Source organism: Ursus americanus, chromosome 6 (genome assembly GCF_024610735.1).
Source record: "Ursus americanus isolate L20-20 chromosome 6, mUrsAme1.1.p, whole genome shotgun sequence".
NCBI lineage: Eukaryota > Metazoa > Chordata > Mammalia > Carnivora > Ursidae > Ursus > Ursus americanus.
Window position 1 is genome coordinate 70,484,794 of NC_142132.1, and position 19,937 is coordinate 70,504,730.

Below are 19,937 nucleotides of genomic sequence, written 5' to 3' on the forward strand. Positions count from 1 at the left end.
CACTCCGTGTGGACCAAGCACGGTCTGAACATCCTCACGTGCCTTTTCTCAATGAAACCTCAAAGCTCATACCATACATACACTGAAATAAATTCCAGATGGATCAACCACAATTTACAAACTAGACATATCAATGCAATGAATAGACCTCATTTGAATACTTGAACAAAGCTGAATATAGGAACAAAATGCAAAGAACAAACACATTTATTGGACATCTGGAGCAATTTAAACACCAAATATTTGAAATCTAAGAAATGATCGTTAACATTTTTAGGTATGATAAGAGACTATTTAGGCCCTTTCAAAGTCTTTATCTTTTAGTAGCACATATTTCCAGATGAAATGATAAGATCTGAGACAAAAGTCCAACAAAAGGAACTGATTAAGTAAATTCTAAAATATCTAATTGACTGAATTTTTAAATATTATATAGTGAAGATTTAACAACATGTTAAAATGCTCAAATGTAAGACAAAAAATAAAATTCAGAACAGTATAATCGTTACTTTGTGTAGAAAATCATATATGTTAACATATCGCTTTAAATATAAACCTATATACTGAGAAAGCAAGACTAAGAATATGTATACTGAAAAATTAATAATTAAGCCCAAAAATCTGGATTTAATTTGATCGTAGACATTACAGGTGATTTTTATTTTCTTTACATGGTTCTGTATTTTTTAGATTCCACCTAATTAGATGCATTATGATCAAGAAAATAAAATGAAATTCTAATTGTTAAAGACCCCAATTTTCTTTTTCTTCATTCCCTCCATTACCCTGCTGTATGCCCTTCTGACTCCACACCTGAATTATTTGAACACAGTTCACGCTGATTTCTCATTTCCCTCTGTGCGTACGCAGACGGACTTGCCTTCTAAAAGATATAAGCACATCCTTGCCCTCCGTGATCTCTTAGGCACTGGAGAAATAGAATTCTTTTTTAAAAAACTCCCTGTCCTCAAGAACCATAAAACCTGTAGAGGACACGGATTAGGATTCAACCAGCTATACGATGGGTAAGAGCTAACAGGAGTAGCGTGAACGGAGTTCCACAGTTTCAGACAAAACAGAGAGGAGGAAGCAGACCCCTGAAGAGCCCACACGAAGGGCAGCACTGTGAGGCCAGTGGGCGTGCAAGGCCGTCTCGGGGGAGGAGCAGAGTCTCCGTGAGAGCAACGGCTGCAGAAGACGAAAGGCGTTTAGGATTTCATGATGGGTTTGATGCATAAAGTTAGAAAGAATCAAGAATTACCAAAATGTCAGACTTGGGCAACTGGGTAGATGGAAGTGCCATTAACAGACAGAGAAAACCAGAAAGAGGAGGTCGGTATCACTGTTTTTGAGTCTAACTCATCCTTATTTTTGACCCATCTCATCCAGAATCGAGATCCACCCACGAGCTCGACCTTCTCATCTAAGTCCGTCTCTACCCCAGACATTCTCGGGTCCTCCTGTAAGATTCTTAGCAGCATTATTACTTAGGTTCACTCAAAGCAAATATACAATATTTAAAAACCTCTGTTGGTAGATCACAAAGCCATCACTATATTTTACATAAGCGATTAGTAGTGAGTTCAATTAGAAAACAATTTTTTATAACTTTTCAAAGACCTTATCATTAAATTATTTTTCATCTCACCTCTGTCCACAATGAGGTTCCTCGTCCTAAGGACTCCTCTTGTCTCAGAGACATGAGAAAAGTTGAAACATCTGAAAGTGACACCTTCTCCTACAAGGGGGAAGGAGAGAGGAGGGGGTCAGAGCAGTTTAACAAAATTACTCACTTAAAACATTTTAATCTAATAAAATGAGATCACTATAAAAGCAAGCTAACACTCCATTTAAAGTAGAATACTACTAGTTAAATCAAAAGAAAGCTACTTTTTTAAAAAGAAAATGTTTTTTAGAAATGATACAAGCAATCAGTGTGTTATTATATAAAGTGAAAGATTATTTTCTAAGTCCATGTTCCTTACGATCAAGGTTACTATCTTAGAGAAGAGATGGTCAGAGTCTAAAAGCAAAAACAAAAACATTCTGTAAGAAATTACTTAAGCCGAACAGTGATGCTTGCTTTCAAAGCCATGAAAATGACCCCGTCTTATGAAAACCACAGCAATCTTTTCATCCCCTTAAGGCTGCACATCTTGAACTAAGATACCTTGCTCTAGGCCAGGTGTCAGCAAAACCACTCACAGCTCTTTTGTAAATAAAGTTTTAGTGGCACCCGGCCACTTTATTTATAAACTGTCTATGGCGGCTTTCAAGTAGTTGTAATAGAGACCATGGGATGTGCAAATCCTTAAAAAACGGACTTTTTCTGGCCCTTCACAGAAAAGCTATGCTAGACCCTATTCTCAGCAATAGTAGTGAAGGGGCTCTGTAAAAAACAAAGATACTACATACTCCTTGAAGATCAATTTACAGGAAGACGTGCAGAAAAAGTGGAAACAGAGGAAACCAGGCAAAAGCTGCCAAGAGTCCTCTCCCCAGGGGAGTCACCCAAGTTGGGTTAATCTCCCCAGCAACAAGCCATGATAACGTATGAAATGCTGTCAACCAGGGAAGCTCGTTAGAGACTCATGGCTCAGGGTTTCTGTTGGGAGCTGGTCACACAGGCACCTCTGCTGAGCACCTACCAAGACTCCAGACTCTGAGAAGGAAAGCCGGTGTTAGTATAAACCATACTGCTTGTGTAAACACCGGGCACAGTCCATCCCTCTTCCCAGTTAGCATAGGAGGAACCCTCCCGAAATCTACATTCTGGGCCTCCAGCAAGGACCAGGCTGACCTTACGAGCAAGGCTTTCTAATGACAGCATCACAGACCTGCTATGTTGACACGTTTTTGCACACTTACGGAGAAAGACTTGTAAATTGAAGTATCTTGAGTAAAAAAAGATAAACTTACCACATCTACCAAATTCATAGCTGTTTGAAGAAGATAGCCCTGAGCTGCCCCTCTCAGCAGAATCTGATGGGTGGTCATAGTGCACTGAAGAACATCCCTGACGTCAAAACACAAAAACATGCATGTCCACGGTCCCAAAGACAGTTCCGGTAACTCGTAAATACTGACAAGCTGATTTACAGTACCTACACTTCCCAATGCAGAAAGTCACTGTCAGTACACCCTCAAGGCTATTATTTTCCATTACGGTCTCTGGTAGAGCTCAATTTTGATATAAAATATATCTCTTTCAAAGACTATAAAGATACTATTAAAGAATTTCATATTTTTTGAAATACTTTGCAATCAATATTACTGTTCGGTATTTTATCTCTAGTTTTCTACATTATCAACATAATTTAAGAAAACCTTACTGGCCTTGTTTTAAAATGACCAAAATCCAAGTAATTCATAAAACAAAATTAGTTCAACCATATAAATAGATTTTTTACTTCTTAATACAAAACCAAGAGCTCAAAAATAAGAGCTCAAACCCCCCTGCCAATATTAACTAAAACCACTCACTATAGATTAAAGCAGAGGGGAAAACAAAATTTACTGATGGAAAGTTACTGCAGATAACCCTATGTGAACATATGAACACATGTGAACGCAGAGTAAATTACCTGAGAGCAAGAAGCCCTTCTATACCCAGGGCTTTACATCTTGGTACGTTTGCCAAAGCCTTAGACAGAAACAAAATGGGAATGGCACACCAATGTCTACTTGTCATCTTCTGAATAAACTTTAATAGGAAACTACCTGAAAGAAAAGGTTTTAAAATATCACTGTTGCCAAGAAGCACACGGAAAGCTGCTCAACATCATTAGTCAGTAGATATGAAAATGCAAATCAAAAACCATATGTGACACATAAGGTACAGTGCAGAGGACCACAGGGGAAGGGAGGGAAAACTGAATGGGAAGAAATCAGAGAGGGAGACAAACCATGAGAGGCTCTGGACTCCGGGAAACGAACTGAGGGTCGTGGAAAGGGAGGTGGGTGGGGGGATGGGGTAATTGGGTGACGGGCATCAAGGAGGGCACATGATGAGCACTGGATGTTCTACGCAACTAATGAATCATTGAACATTACATCAAAAACTAATGATGTATTATATGTTGGCTAATTGAATTTGAATAGAAAAATAAATTTAAAAAAAGCATAATGAGATAGAACTTCACACCCAGTGAGGATGGCTGTCGTCAAAAGGACAGACGGTAACGAGTGCTGCGCGTGGGAATGCAAAATGGTGCGGCCGGTGTGGAAAACAGTTCACGAGTTAAACCGAGTTACACCGAGAATTACGATAGGAGCCAACAATTCCACTCCTAGGTATACACTCGAGAGAACTGAAAGCGTATGTTCATACAAAAACTTGTATGTTAATATTCACAAGAGCATTTTTCGTAATAATCAAAAGTGGAAACCATCCAGATGTCCACAACTGTTGAAGGGATAAATGTGAGAGATCTGTACAGTGGAGTATCATTCAACCACAAAAAAGAATGAAATATTGATACACGGATCATTACTGCATGACTCATTCATGGATGATGAATCTTAAAAACATTATGCTAAGTGAAAGAAACCAGACATAAATTAAAGGCCACATATTATAGGATTCCATTTACATGAAATGTCTAGAATCAGCAAATCCGTAGAGAAAGGAGATTAGTGGATGACAGAAGCTGGCGGGAAAGGAGAATGGAAAGGGATCGATGATGGGTGATGAAAATATTCTTCCTGGGAGTGATGAAAATATTCTGGAATTAGTGGCGATGGTCCTAGAACTTTGTGAATGTACTGAAAACCAACGAAACGAACACTTTAAAAAGATGAGTTTTATGGTCTGTGAATGATAGCTCAAACCTATTGGGTAAAAAAAAAAAAAAACAAAACGTTACTTTAATCTCATTCCTGTAGGATAAGTACTCTACTATATTATAGAGATTCTGATAACCATGCAGCTCTAATAATAAAAATAAGTTTAAGGGGTAAATCAATTTTTTTTTACTGTTAGAAACCAGTGCTGTGTGGGAGAGGTTAAAGAAAAACAGGATAAGAATTACTGATGGTAACTGGCCTCTGGTTTGTGCGTACAAAAACGTGAGATCTCTCTCATCGCCATTTCTTACCTACCCTGGATCTGGTCACTACTTTTCTAGCTTGAGATGCCAACGGAAGGTGCTCCGTTCTGCCTTCTCTGCTAATACGTGATTTCTTAAAGACACTCAAGTAATGGAATTAGTGATAATGTCTGTTTCCTCTGATCATCACTGTAGAATGACTTAAGAAATCCTTAAAAGCTCCTAAAAGGAGCTCGTGCTTTATGTTTTATTTATAAAATAACATTTTATGTTATTTATTTATAAAATAGCATTTATCTTATACCTTCCAAGTACCTAGCACAACACATGTAAGATACTCACTGGAAACTGTTGACTGAAAAATGTACCAAGTACAAACTGAGTAAACATTTTAGTTGCCCTCTCTTCTGTTGGACTAATTAAGTTCCCACTTTTGCCTAACACCTCACTCATGGCACAGGGGAGAGGGCGATGGCCGAGCTTCTGTTTCACATTCATTCAACACACTTACAAGCATACACTGCGTGCTGGCCCTGGCCACGGACAGCAGGTGCTCAAACCCCAGGGGCACTACCTCCATCCTCTCTCTCTGCCAACATGGTCAGCAAAGCAAACCCCAGACTGCTTACACTTCTGACTTCTGGCAAACTACAGAACATCTGAGTTTCCTTCTCCATGAACTAATTTTTTAAAGAAGTAATCAAAAGAGCCAATTTTCTAGGAACTTAAAGTTGAGATACACGGATCATCTTTTTGTTTTTTTAATGCCTGGCTCCTGAGTCATTGCTTCACCCTATTTGCAGACAAAGTACAAAAGGAAATGTGTATCTGTTGCAGACCCAGGATCACTTTATAGGCCACAAAGACACGAGTGAAAAAAAGGACCCAGGGAGTTAAGTCCTTCTGCTGCTGAACAAACAAAGTAACACCGATGTTGCTCTTTGTTTACCAACTTAGCTCATCAGAAAGGAAAATAAGTCCCTAATCTGAAGAAGCGGGTATTTCTAAAATACAAGGTCTACATGAAGCAAGTATATTTTTCTTTTACCTGTCAGGTTCCTATCTACAGAAGGGCAGTTTTGACACAATGGATATTGTGTTTACAACTTTTTCCTGAACCCAGGTCTCTCTTTCGTCAACCAATTTTACTGATTTTTGGAAAGCGAACAGAGAAAATTAGAAAAGATGGCCAACGGCAGCACACGTACTAAAATGACTCCCACGTCCTCATTTCGATACTGGTAATACGTGTTATGTATAAAGGCAAAAGTGTGTACCCAATGACAATGAACGCCTGTATAATTCTGACAAAATATGTATGTTCCCGAAAATTTTGACAATACTGATTATAATAGTCATAGGATAGCGCTTATCACCAATATACTAAAAATTTTAAAGCTAATAAATTTCAAAACTCTTTACTGACACATACTCTTTATTTCTTCTGGAAGAAGAGAAACATAAGTGGCTAAAAACTTCTGTAATTTCAATCCCAATGGAGAACCACTTCCTATCAGCTGGCCTGGGGACCTATAGACAAATGAGGGAAAAAAACAAATATTTAAAATTTACAAATAAGTAATACTGAAACTAAATGAACTATGGCTCGAACGTCTTTCAACAACAATCAGGACATCTTTTCCTGAACCTGCATTTTACTTTTCAGTGAAATTCTGAAGATCCTTCTGAATACGAAAACGTCAGGACCTTCTAGGAAAACGGACATAAGTTAGTATTGTAACATTCTAAGTAGACATAGATCTCCTTTTTATGATACTTTCCCTGACACACACACAACTATGAATGTTGCTAAAATAGCATCATCTTAAAAAATTCTAAAAGTGATCATTTTCAATCATATTTTATTATTTCCAACATATAATCGAATGATTTTAAATCTTTAAGTATTAAATAAAATAACATTTATAGAAAAACATATATGAGTAACTAATGACTTCTGCAAGAACATTTAATTGTTAACATCTACTAAAGTCATGTTCTTCTCTTGCTATATGCTTCCGCCAGGAACATTATCTGTTAATTGAACACATTAGAGTGCGAGAAAACTGAAGGCATTTCACAATAAATGTGTCTGTCGGCTCCTTCAGAGGAACCAAGTAGGTTTTACTGCTCTCCAGCTGTCTAACTGCTTCACAGAACTATTCAACAGTAATGAGTTATTTGAAAACTAATTGGCTAATCAAGCACTGCTATGCTCTTTCAATATTTATTAAATAGGATTAAGTATTAGTATAACTTAGCACAAACTAATTTAAACGTTTCAAAGAAACTGGCAGTGGGGGGGAAAGGGGGGTGGTCTGTTTAGAGGTACACCGAACAGACCTGCAAGTATACATTTAGTTCATCAGTCTTCAAAAGATCAGAGGCAGGGGACTATTCTGAAGGTGTAATTCAAGAGTACAGAGAACGCCAAAAAACGAGGCTATGGCACAATACTGACAAATTCTCCTCGCTGTCTAACTGTTTGAAGAGAAGGGGCAAGGAAGTGACATATTCACAACCACGGCAGCCTCTGTCAGATCTGGAAAGGGCAAGGTTAGCGAGCCCTGTGGCATCGGACTAGAATCAGATGCACTGCTGTGAACTCGAGGTTTTTCACATGGATGGTGGCGGACGGATGGACAGACAGACCCTGAAACAGACACAGACGGGTAAGTCCACTCAGCAGACAGAGCTGGGAAACCGACGTACACCCACAGGGAGAGAAGGAGTGATTAAGCAAACACGGTGACACGTTGACATCGAGGGAATGTGGACGAAAGGTACATGGGATTTTTTTTATTATCCTCACAACTTTTAACTCAAAATAAAAAGTTAAAAAAAAAAAAAAAGGAAAGAAAGTTTAGAATGCTGGTTAGCCAAAGTCACTACAATTTCCAAGACAGCAGGAATCAGAGCAAGGGGAAGAACATAAGCTTGGCAAGATATACTTTCCATAAACTCTAAGAGTGGAAGGGTTCAAGGTAAGAAAGAAAACAAAACCAAGAAAACGAACAAACAGAAAGAAGGAACACTTGATACAACTAAAAGAAGAAGACCAAGAAGAATCACACATAGAGAAGGGACTTCACAGCAAGAAAAAGTTGAATGTCTGTTCGGCGATATGTGTCATGCACCAAATGCATCCAACAGCCTGGTCGTACTCTGCAAACACGTTACGCTTCTACATCGAGGACATATTCCTACATGGCTGCTAGATGACACGATGTTTGTTTACCTGATGTACAAAGAGCTCTCCGAAAGCGCATCCATTAATGGTCCAATAATAAACTGAAACAAAAAAAATGTAGTTGATGTTAAGTTACAGGTGCAACTTTGAAAAGCCGGCTTGCCGTAGCTGCGCGTCCCAGCAGGGCTGCAGGCCAGCTGTTCTGAGCAAAGCTGATCCCTTCCGCTGCGGGCTAATTCAGGGCAATGCTGGAGGGTACCTTAATTCCGCCACCGCAACAAATATGTACAGAATCTTCCCACCTGATAAAAACTGAGGAAGAGAGATCACGGGGGGCCAGCAAGGAAGAAAGGAGCCCAAAGAAGAAACACCCAGTGGAAAATAAGCAGTTACAAGGAAAAACAAAACTGTGCTCAAACCCCTGTGCCTGGAAAATAAAATGGGAAAAAACTGTGCTTTCAAAAATATTACAAGACATTGGGTCAAAAAAGCAAGTGTACAGGAAATGCAGGAAGGATGGGAGAAGGTGGAAAATGATACGTAACAAAACATGACAGCCTGTCATGAGTTAGGAAGGTTTCCTAGGGTACCTCTACGTGAGGGTAAATTACTCTACCTTAAGTAATCATGTGACTCCCTGGCAATACAAGACTTAAAATCACAGCTATAATTCTGTCTCTGATTTGTGTGATTTCTGACAAAGGGAAGTACAGATGCTAATAAATATGGCTCAAAAGGCAATCTCTGCTTAATATAGTAGCTAACAATAATTCATTGGCTCAGAACTGGGGGAACAGCATCCCTAAACAGCAATAATTCAGAGATTCGGAACTGTGACAACAGCATCATTATGCAAATCTATAAAATGTCACTTGCTCTGAGAGAGCCTAGTATATATTTTTTGAAGATCACATTATGATGCAACAAATGTCTTTACCTCTCATCTCTTGACAAAGGGAGCAAGGGGGAAGAAAAAGGCTGTCATTACCTCAGAAAACTCTGGTGAAAATGGAAGGATCTTTGTTTCATACAGCTCCAAAAAATGGATAACACCTTCTTTGGTCAGGATTTTATTTTCACTTTCAAACATTCTTTTATAAATACACATATGCCAGGATGGGTGCACGAGCCAACACCCTGTGGAGATAAAACATGTGACGCTGACACAGATTCTCACACTCTGTGGCTCCGCACAGACGACAGATTCATAAACACACACAGCTACACATGGACACGTTAACTTCGTTACAACATACAGTGACTTTACAGACCTATCCGACGGTGTAACCACATTCAGGCAGTTTCATTTACAAAGACGGCAAGCAACTTTACCGCTACCACAGTGCACAGAGGTTAACTATTACCCCATGCACGTGGGCTGGAACTTCAGATCTGGGGTGATGTCAAACAACCCTTCTGTCACCCTACTTCCATTCATTTTTCCCACAGAATCTGAAACTGTCACTCCTCTGCTCAAGAGTATGCTTCTCATACTCTTGCAAGAAAATCTGACCAAGGCAGGAAGCGACCCTGAGAACAGCGTCGATGCTACCCCCGCCTCCCACAGCCACCACCCTGTGCCATGCTGGTCCTTCCGGTCCTCGGCCCCACGTCAGGGCTTCTGTGCACACTGCCGTCTCAACTCAGCTCCGATGTCCTTCCTGGGGTGGGCCTTCCCTGACGACCCTCTCTAAGGGATGGCCCCACTCACTGTATATTCCATTTCAGTCCCTTGTTTGGTACCTTCATAGAACTTATCATTACAACTTTTTTTTCATGGAAAAGAGACAAAAATTAAGTGAAAAATAGTATATCTGTCTCACCACTTTATCCCTAGCACTTAGCATATACTGGACATTAAGTGAATCTCTATTCAATATATAAATGAGTGGGGGAAAAAAAAAAACCCAAAACAGAATAAATATGTACCTCAGAGGTGTTTTTTAACTCTTTTGAAATATCTTTTAATTCTTCTAGAAAAAAAATCATTCAGCATTTTTAACTCATGACATTCTAGAAATGGTCCATTATTTGTACTTTACACCAAGATGCTTGCTTGTTCAATGCTTTGGCAACGGTAATTTTTCCAAACCTGTCACTGCTATCTGATTTGGTTTGCCAAGAGCTGTGGGCAAAACGTGGGAATAAGAGAATCATTTAATAGTAAATGCATACGTGAAGTCACAACAGGATTCAATTAAATTCTAGCCTCAGGTGACTATAGATTCTTACGGTCTGTGAAAAATCCCAGTGTCTCAGAAAACCACCACAGCGCTCGACTGGATAAAGCTCAACTCCTAAGGGGTCGAACTATTAAAGTTGTAATTATCTGGAGGAGGCACTAAAACCCATTTACCCAGGTTAATTCTCACGGGTAAACACGCTAATGCCGCAGTGTATCATTCATACGCACACAAAACACTGTCAGCCTGCATTTAGCTGTTTTGTTGATACAAATGGTGTCTCATAAAATAATTTTAGGAAGCTCCAGTTTCTGTCTATTTCTCCTAAGAAGCTCTCAAAACACAGTACTGATTAAAGGCTTGAAAACCACACTTAAAGTTATATCTTGGAATCTTTCTAAAAATGTCCAAGATACAGAATAATAACTGAAATCCCGAAAAGTAACAAACAATGAAACAGAGATAGAGAATAAGAACGGAAAGCAGTTAAAATATATAATGCCAAAGAGCCGTTATTAACAAGGTAAAGTACCCCATCATGAAAACATTCCTAAAGAACCCTTATCTTAAGGGTGTATACAAATGATTACAGACACCACGATCTGCTGAGGGGGAAGAAGTCGGGGGGGGGCCTATGGAGGGTGGAAGCACAAGCCGGCCACGTGCTGGTCACTGCGGATGCTGGGTGGTGGGGCTCACTTTACATATGCCTCTCCTTCTGTAAATGTTTGAAATGTTCCGTGATCAGAAGTTTACAAAATTAACCATACCGCTAAATTACGCTAAATTACAGAAAACTCTGCAGCCACTCAGAGGTATGTTTTCAAAGACTAAGGGTACAGGTGAATACGTCTGGACATACTGCTCAGTAAGACAGAACGCTACGAACGATCAGTCCAGAAGGCACGCGTCTGGAATGTTAACAGCTGTTCTCCTGGCAGCAGATGCGTGTTTTTCTGTGTTACACTTTGATGGTCTTTCCAAAGTCTCTATAATGCGTAAGAATTAGTTATAAAATCAAGGGGGGGGAAGCTATAAATGTTATAAAAATCAAAATACAAGTAACCATTACCGTTTTCCTCTGACACTGCATATTCAAACAGACTGTTTAGCTTTGGTAAAACTGGCTTTATCACGTGGATCTGAAAACAAAAAAAACCATATGAAATAAAAACTACCCTTTAAAAACTCAGATGAACTTTAAAACTTTAGAAATTCACATGAAACTTATTTTCATCTATTGTACAACAGTAGCCCTACTACGCAGAAGGTGCCCGATTCTTCCATAAATTCCGGTCTATGAGACTGAGCGTGGCAAAGCTAATGAATACGCCCTAGGATACAGTGACAGTAATGTCACATTTGTACAGTGAGCATCACAAATCATGTCATGTAATCCTCAACTGTCCTGGGAAATAGGTAGGGCTGATAATACCAACAGAATACCAAGAGGGCAAAAAAAATATTCCCCCGAGTCACTCAAGTGATGTTCAAGGCCACACATGCAGAGCAGGGCCAGACTAGTGTAGGTAAATACAGGTAAATTGTAGAGCTTCTTAAATAAATCATGGGGGGCCTTAGTATCTGCTGATGAAGGATAACCATAAAAGTGCATCTGAATTTGGAAATGCTTTCTTTGTTCCTCATGTACATTTAGCCCATGAGTAATTCTTTATTTCAGTCCACGAACAATGCCTAGTACACATTTGGGGTGACAGCTAACAATGAGTATCCGGACGGCCAGCCCCTCGGAGGTCTGCAGCTGACAGACCGGGAGGCCCTGCACCACCAAGGGCTCTGCTCTCCACCAGTGACCCCAGAGCAGCAGAGGCGTCATCTGGGAACTTGAGAAACACCTGAATTCCCAGGCCCCGCCCCCAGACCTACTGAATCAGGAACTCTGGGGACCAGACCCAGCAATTTGTACTTTAACAAGCCACTGGGTAATTCTAAGGAGTGTTAAAGTTTGAGAACCACTGGACTGGATTAGGTCATCTTAAGAGATTCTGGTCAACTTAAAAATTCTACAAAAACCAATTCATAATTAACTAAAAATGATTTTTTAAGTTTCCACTTGCAGGACCAGTACACACAGCTCTAAAAAACTAAAACAGGAAGGAAGGAAGGAAGGAAGGAAGGAAGGAAGGAAGGAAGGAAAGAAGGAAGGAAGGAAGGAAGGAAAAGAAAGGAAAGGGAGGAAGGAAAGGGAGGAAGGAAAGGGAGGAAGGGCAGGTAGTTATTTACATAACAATTTACCTCAAATTGCCTTAAGTAACATTTTCCTAAGTCTGTATTTCTTTGAAGATTATCCATAACGCTGAGAAACTAAAAACTAACACTTCAGAAGTAAATGTCAAGGGAAGAACTAGTAAGACTAAAACTCTTTGAGTGACAATTTAAGTCAATTAAAAGTATGCTTTAATTTCCTAAGTTAACATTCAGTTTTAAATTGCATTTATGCCAGAAAACAAAGTACATTTGTATCCTATTATGCTTTATCCAAATTGGTCTTTCTGCATTGCGTTTACAGAATGTTGGAAAAAAATTAAAACTACATCTACACAGGATTTGTTAAAATATGAAAACACTTACCTGATTTCCTTCTAGAGTTTCCATAATTAAAATATAGTTTTCCCAAAACTTTAGAAGCTCATCTTTCTTCTTCTCAGACCACCAAAACAGACTTGGGCCTGACATGGTTTAAAAAAGAAAATTAGTTCCTCCTTTTGTAGATTTTATAAGTTTCTAATGACAATCATTTTTAAAATAATGCCACTATTAGCAAATACTGTATTCTCTAATAATGGAGGGCATCCCTTATCAAAGCCTAGATAGGAGGCTTGGGCTAAGATGAATCTCAGAAGGTTTTTTTTTTTTTCTTTTAATTACGATTACTGCTTTTAGAGTTCTTGGTTAGAATCATGGATTTGAACACATAAACCCTACTTTCTCTCCCCAAGAACCTCACTGTAACAGTCAAGGATTTTTCGAAGGCAAAAACCCAGAAGAATGGCGAACACGGGGGAGCAGACAATAGCAGTGAAATTTAGTTTGAAAATCAGAGAAAAACAAGCAGACTCAAGAAAAGTGAATATAAAGCGGCACATGGAAAGCCAAGAAAAAAAACTGATTTACACTTGAACATCTCCCCAGACCTAAGGAACTGGCAGCCAAAGTTACTCTGTAAGTGGAGGCGAAAAGCAAGGCTAAACTAAAGAGAATTTTGTTCAGTGTGTTTAAGAAACAGACCCTCTGTGCCCTTTCCTATGCTCTGAGCAGGAAAAAGCCTGGAGTTTATTCCCTGGAGCAGGTAAAATTGTGGGTCTCTGGATTAAGGTGCACTGGATCCTACTAGGGTCGGGAGTAAGTGAACATGGATGCACCCTGGATGCTAAGACCTCTTCTGCCCCTCGGGTCCCAGAATGCTGGCCAGGCCTTCACTGTGCAGCAGCAGACTGGAAGGTCTCCGTGGAATCTGGCCAGTCGAAGAGGAAAGTCGTGACAATGCTGCCATCAGAGATTACCCAATACCATGGGGCTTGGCCAGATCACCTCACAGTGAAGTTCACGGTCAGCAAGCACCACTTATGTGTTCAGATTTAGGGTTCCTTTTTTTTTTTTTTAAGATTTATTTATTTGAGAGAGAGAGAGAGTTCATGAGCGAGCGGGGGGGAGAGGCAGAGGAAGAGAGAGAGAAATCCTCAAGCAGACTCCCTGCCAAGCTCGGAGCCCAAAACGGAACTCAAACCCACAACCCTGAGATCATGACCTGAGCAGAAACCAAGAGTTGAGGGGCGCCTGGATGGCGCAGTCGTTAAGCATCTGCCTTCGGCTCAGGGAGTGATCCCAGAGTCCTGGGATCGAGCCCCGCATCAGGCTCCTCTGCTGGGAGCCTGCTTCTTCCTCTCCCACTCCCTCTGCTTGTGTTCTCTCTCTCGCTGGCTGTCTCTCTCTCTGTCAAATAAATAAATAAAATCTTGAAAGAAAGAAAGAAAGAAAGAAAGAAAGAAAGAAAGAAAGAAAGAAAGAAAGAAAGAAAGAAACCAAGAGTTGAAGCTCAACTGACTGAGCCATCCAGGTGCCCCACTGGTTCCTTAGTCTTAAATATAAACAGGTATCTAAGGATCACCAGCCATCTGGGGAAACATCCACATTAAAGATCAAGACCAAAACAAACAGAGGAAATCTGGAGAGAACCAAACTATGCCAGAGGAAGAAAATCTCATGCTGTCATAAGAACAGGATATGATTAAAAAGGGGACATTAGAAGAACAAAAAAGATCTCACAAGAATAAAACTTTGACAGCTAAAACCAGAAACTCCAAGAAAGGACTGGAAATAATGTTGAGGGAGTCACCCAGGAAATAGAACCAAGACACAAAATCATAGGAAACAGGAAAGATGCTTTGATAAACCAGTCCAGGAGCTTCGATATCCAACAAGAGAACAGAAAGCAGAGAGGAAGGGAGGAAAGAAAGTAATCCTGGAAAAGTTCTCAGAACCAAAGAACATGATTTCCGGATTGACCAGGTCCACCGAGTGCCCAGCACAAGGATGAAAACTGACCGGTACCAAAACTGCAAAACTTCAGAATGACGGTGCACAGTCCCCACTGACTCCCATGCAGAAGAAACAAACATACAAACAAATACGATTCCGAACGGTTTCAGATGGCTCGACAGCAGCACTGGAAGCTCGAGCTTCTAAGACAATAAATAGATCAGTGCCTTCAAAATTCCGAATGGAAACATTTTCCAAGCTAGAATTCTACCCCCATCAAACCGTAAATCAACTGTGATGGGAAAACAAAGGCATTTAGACATGCTTGCTCTCAGTTTCCACTTAGGATAGAGAAAGCTACAGAAGAACATTCCTGCCATACTGACAAAGAGAAAACACGGGACAATATGCACAATCCCAAACCCCTGGCACCTGAGACTACAATGCCTCCAGGGATCGGAACTCCAAAGGGCAGAAAGCCTCTGTCCAAGAACACACAGGACACTCGAACTGAATCTACCTCTGGCCAAGTGCAGGAAGAGGAGGTGGTCACCAAAAAGTAGTTAAAAAAAAAAAAATGAGGGGGCACCTGGGTGGCGCAGCTGGTTAAGGGTCCATCTCTTGGTTTCAGCTCAGGTCATGATCTCAGGATTGTGGGATCGAGCCCCATGTTGGGCTCCTTGCAGAGTGTGATTCTCTCCCCCTCCCCCTGCTCACACTCTCTCTCTCTCTCTTGCTCTAAAATAAAATAAAAACTTTTTTTAAAAAAGGAAAAAAAACCCTAATGAACGTTTGAGTTTTTCAAAGCCAGGTGTAGGTTAGTTTGACAGCCTAGAACCCTGGGAACCCCAAAGGGAGAACGCAACCACTCATCAGCTCATTTCCTTAGGCATCCCCCAGGTGTTCTGAGAAAGACCATGTGGGAGGCAAGAGACTTTGGAGCCCAGGCATGCAGGGCCCGCGTAGGTCTGAGAGGACAGCAGGACTAACTGGAGCAGCCCATCCCAGCCCTACAGGAGTGCAAGGTCGTGGCCATCGGCTGAAGCCTGTCTGCACCCAGGACCCTCCTCAAACAGGAGACCAAAGCTGTCTGCCCCTGGAGGAAACCCTGCCACATCCCCACGCCTGTCCTGGTGCCGACACCAGGCAAAAGTTGGCCGCCCCAAGGGATGGATAGAAAACCTGCTTGCCCAACGAAACCCCTCACGCCGAGAGTCCTGCACTGATACAAAGCAGGTCTGCTGCTGTGAGGGGAGGGCAGGAAACCTGCAGTCAAGGCCTACCACAGGTACGAGCAGAATGCAGCCACAGCAGGAGTGGGTGAGGGAACTCTACACCCTTCGCTACTTAGGAGGCAAGGTTATTTGCCACTGGGGAGAGAGCAGACATGGTAAAAAAGCTGGATGGAACCCTGAGGTGCAGGCACATGGGGCCGAAGAAGAGGCTGGAGAGGAAGAAATGAAAAGATCCCCCCTCTCCACCCTCCATCTCAAGCCTTGCACCCAGTAACAGACGTCAGCGGTCTCCCCTTGAGGGAAGGACGGAAGCGTGAAGAACCCCAAGTGAGGTGCTAGCATCAACGGCTTCAGAGAACAGGAACACTGAGGAAAAACCTCTAGGGACTCCCGGCTTCCCACTGAACACAGGTAGCAACACCCCACAACCACAGCAGCAACAAGATCCAAATCCAGCTTCCCGATAAACTAGTATGAGCCAACCCCCAACACTCACGGCCTCATAGAAGGGGAGGAGCGCCCATCTCTAGACATAAATATTTACTTCACGCTACTGAAAAGAGTGACACCCCCCTCTTACCCAGAGATAAAACAAAAAACAAAACCAAACTTAGAGATGGCCCATGCAGAAGACGATTCACATGTTAAAGGATCTAGGGAAAAAGGCAGACAACCTGTATGAACAGATGGGGATCTTCAGGGAACGGAAATTAAGTGTCAGATGGAAATAACAGAAATAAAACATATCAGGGGCGCCTGGGTGGCTCAGTCGGTTAAGCGTCCAAGTCCTGGTTTTGGCTCAAGTCATGATCTTGGGGTCCTGGGATGGAGCCCCGTGTTGGGCTCCACGCTCAGCGGGGAGTCTGCTTGTCCCTCACTCTCCCCCAGCTCACGCACGCTCTCCTTCTCTAAAACAAATAATCTTTAAAAACATATCAGACACAAGCATCCTCGGATGGATATATGGGACATGCTCTGATAAAAATTTTTATTTCTGGAAGATGCCTGCACCAAAACAGGTGATTAAACCAAAACGGAAGATTCGAACTCCAGGAAACAAGAGTGCCAAGACAGGCATCAGGTGAAGGCAGATGTAAGAATTGGCAGTCAGGCTGAGCTTGTAAGGGGAATGCAGGAGAGATGTCTTCGAGAAAATGATCGGACTTTGTACAAGAAAGATTTAGAGGATAGCTAACACTTTTAAGGCTGAATTAGTGATAAATATAGAGAGAACCAAACAAATTTGTAAATGACATAATTCCAGGAAAAACTTGCAGGAAGGAAAAAAAAATCATAATTTACTACAAGATCACCTGTGAAGAACATCTTCCGTCATAACTCTGTAAATGTTGAACTCACATTTCACCAAAGTATAACTACGGCAACTGATGGTGATTTATCCAGATTATTGGGAGACATAGAGGTAAGTACTAAAATAATCGGTTAAAACAGGTACAAGTGGTCGCTCTCTGAGGGGGCAAACTGGGGGTGGGCAGGGAGCAAAGACTACTGCTCATATTTAAAACTCTGCAGAACTCTTTAAATTACTTTAATTTGGGTCATTGAAAAAGTGTTCTCTAGTGAAAACTCTCGTCGGATGATCACCAATTTGTGGACTGTCAAAATACTTACTATCTAACGTTTTAGACAAACATGAAAATCTACTCACAACTCCAACCAAACAAAAACCGCTTAGCAGTAAGAGGCGTAGAAATTGAAATTGTAGAAATTTTCTATGTATTGGGACAATTCTGAATTATTCTATTTTGGTCTTGGGCTGCTCAGAAAGATGGCTGAAGCCCACTTTCACACATTGCAGTGAACAAACCAAAGAACAGGAAGTGCCAAATTGAAGGGAGTCCTTGCTAGTTTAACCGCTCTTGTTTTGTAATAAAGGAGTAGGAAGCATAGTCTCAAAGTTTTAAAAAAAATTACTTAAAATCAGACTCATCCTATTAAATCAATAGCAGAAATACCATCAAAAGGTCGACTTGAGGACCATACATTTAACAAATTTTAGTCCCCAGTAAGAGAACTGCCAAGGGAAATTTCCAAAGAATGTGATGATTTCTAGGACAGAGTTCTAATGTTCAAAACTCAATCCACTGGTCAGTACAGGTAAATAATTTTTCTTTCAATTTGATGGAAGCTAACCCTTCCTTCCTATTAGGATGGACGTAATCAAGATCGCTCAAATGTGGGCTGTAAAGTCCTGCTTGGGCTCAGTCAGGTTCCTGATTTTCCCACGGGTGCAGGGTTCCGCCCTGCTCTGGGTCAGAAAGGTGAGGAAGTGCTGACTGTTCTCAGCTGCAGTGATTCGTAGTCACTTGGAGAACACCCCAGAGGTGAGGTTCCCAAGGTTTCCAGGCTTTACGGTTAACGGATACACATTAGGCACGGAGGGCATCCGGATAGCTGGGTTTTGGAAGCAGGAGCCCCCCACCCCGCCCCAGAAAGCCAAGTGGCGCTGGGCCGGAAGCAAAGAGGCAAGTACCGTTTCCTTCCTGGGGGCCGCAGGTGCAGTGGGCCCCCAGCTCCGCCGACACCTCCACCGCCCTCTGCAGCAGGTAGCGCGCCCGCTTGCGCGTCAAGGCGTCCTGGGCCTGGGCCAGCCCCGCCTGCACCGTCCTCCAGAAGCGCCAGCAGCGCCGCGCGTCGGGTTCCTCCTCTCCCGCCCCAGGACCGCGGTCGGCGCCGGGTTCCGGCAGCAGCCTCTCGGCCAGGGCACTAAGCACCAGCAGCTGCGGCCCGACGTGGCCCGGCCCCGAGGGCGCCCCGGCTGCGACCAGCCCGCCCCATACGGCCCGCAGCACCGCCCCGCCGCACTGGCCCAGGGCCGGCAGCAGCCTCCCGGCCGCCAGCGCCGCCGCGTCCTCCGCGGGCCCGGCCTCATCCCGGTTCCCGTCCGCGCCCAGCGCCAAGGCGAGGGCGGCCTGCGCCACCCGCTCCAGCAGCGGCCCGTCCTCGCGGGGCCGGAGGCAGGGCCCGACGGCCGCCAGCACCTCCACGGCCGCCTCGGCGCCGGGCACCGGCCCCCCAGCGAGCAGGTCGCGCAGCGCCTCCTCCGCCAGGGCGGCCGCCAGCTGCGGGCCACCGGCGAGGCGGGCGCACGAGCGCAAGGCGGCACTCGCCGCCCTCAGCACGCGCCGGCGGTGCCGGGCCAGCGGGCCGGGGTCCGAGCCGCCCGCGGGGCGCCAGCGCAGGCCCCGCAGTAGCGGAACCAAGTACCCGGCTGCGACCTCGCGCGCCGCCTCCGGGACCGCGCCCGCGCCCCCGCCGCCACGGCGCGCCTCCTCGTCCTCGAGTCGCTGCAGTAGAAAGCACAGCGTCTCCACGCGCTCCGCGGACGCCTCCCCGCGGCACAGCGCCCCAAGCAGGACCCGGGGGTCCCGGCTCTGCGACAGCAGCGTTTCCGCGAGGACCCACTCCATTTGCCGCGCGCGCGCCGCCGACACCCGGCGCCCAAATGGGGGGCCGGCGTGCGCGAGTGCGTGCGCGTGCGCGGCTGGCCGGACGGAGGCCTGTGGGAGGGGGCCTGCAGCTTGGCCCTGGTCCGGCTCAGCCCGCCGTGGGCTCCTGCCAGCAGCACGGCCGGCAGCCTGATCCCTGTCGCCCCTCCCTCACTGTTTTTTAGAAGAAAGGTGCCCCTCGTTCAACGTTACTGTAGTACGTGGGTGAACTCCATCAACTCCTAATTGGAGATTGGCCTGCCCCGGAGCCCTAAATCAAGCAGGCCTGCCGGGTAGAGGTACACCGAGGTGCACTTCACAGCCACGTAGAC

The 19,937-nt window shown here is 43.4% G+C and overlaps 1 protein-coding gene across 6 annotated transcripts in view; it reads right to left on the reverse strand.

Moving 5' to 3' along the window:
• Window positions 1-19,614, reverse strand: part of TARBP1 (tRNA guanosine 2 -O-methyltransferase TARBP1) — an 89,765-nt gene extending 70,151 nt beyond the window's left edge. For all 6 annotated transcript variants that reach the window (XR_015724862.1, XM_087863127.1, XM_045783678.2 and 3 more), the window contains exons 1-9: window positions 18,651-19,614; window positions 13,014-13,111; window positions 11,494-11,563; window positions 9,227-9,375; window positions 8,287-8,339; window positions 6,481-6,578; window positions 3,585-3,720; window positions 2,920-3,016; window positions 1,649-1,738 (exon numbers count right to left, since the gene is read on the reverse strand). Coding sequence is in view for 5 of the 6 variants with exons in the window: in XM_087863127.1 (XP_087719253.1) it covers window positions 1,649-1,738; window positions 2,920-3,016; window positions 3,585-3,720; window positions 6,481-6,578; window positions 8,287-8,339; window positions 9,227-9,375; window positions 11,494-11,563; window positions 13,014-13,111; window positions 18,651-19,587 (1,728 nt within the window). In the remaining variant the exon portion in view is untranslated. The remainder of the gene's footprint in view (window positions 1-1,648; window positions 1,739-2,919; window positions 3,017-3,584; window positions 3,721-6,480; window positions 6,579-8,286; window positions 8,340-9,226; window positions 9,376-11,493; window positions 11,564-13,013; window positions 13,112-18,650) is intronic.
• Window positions 19,615-19,937: the final 323 nt, after the last annotated feature.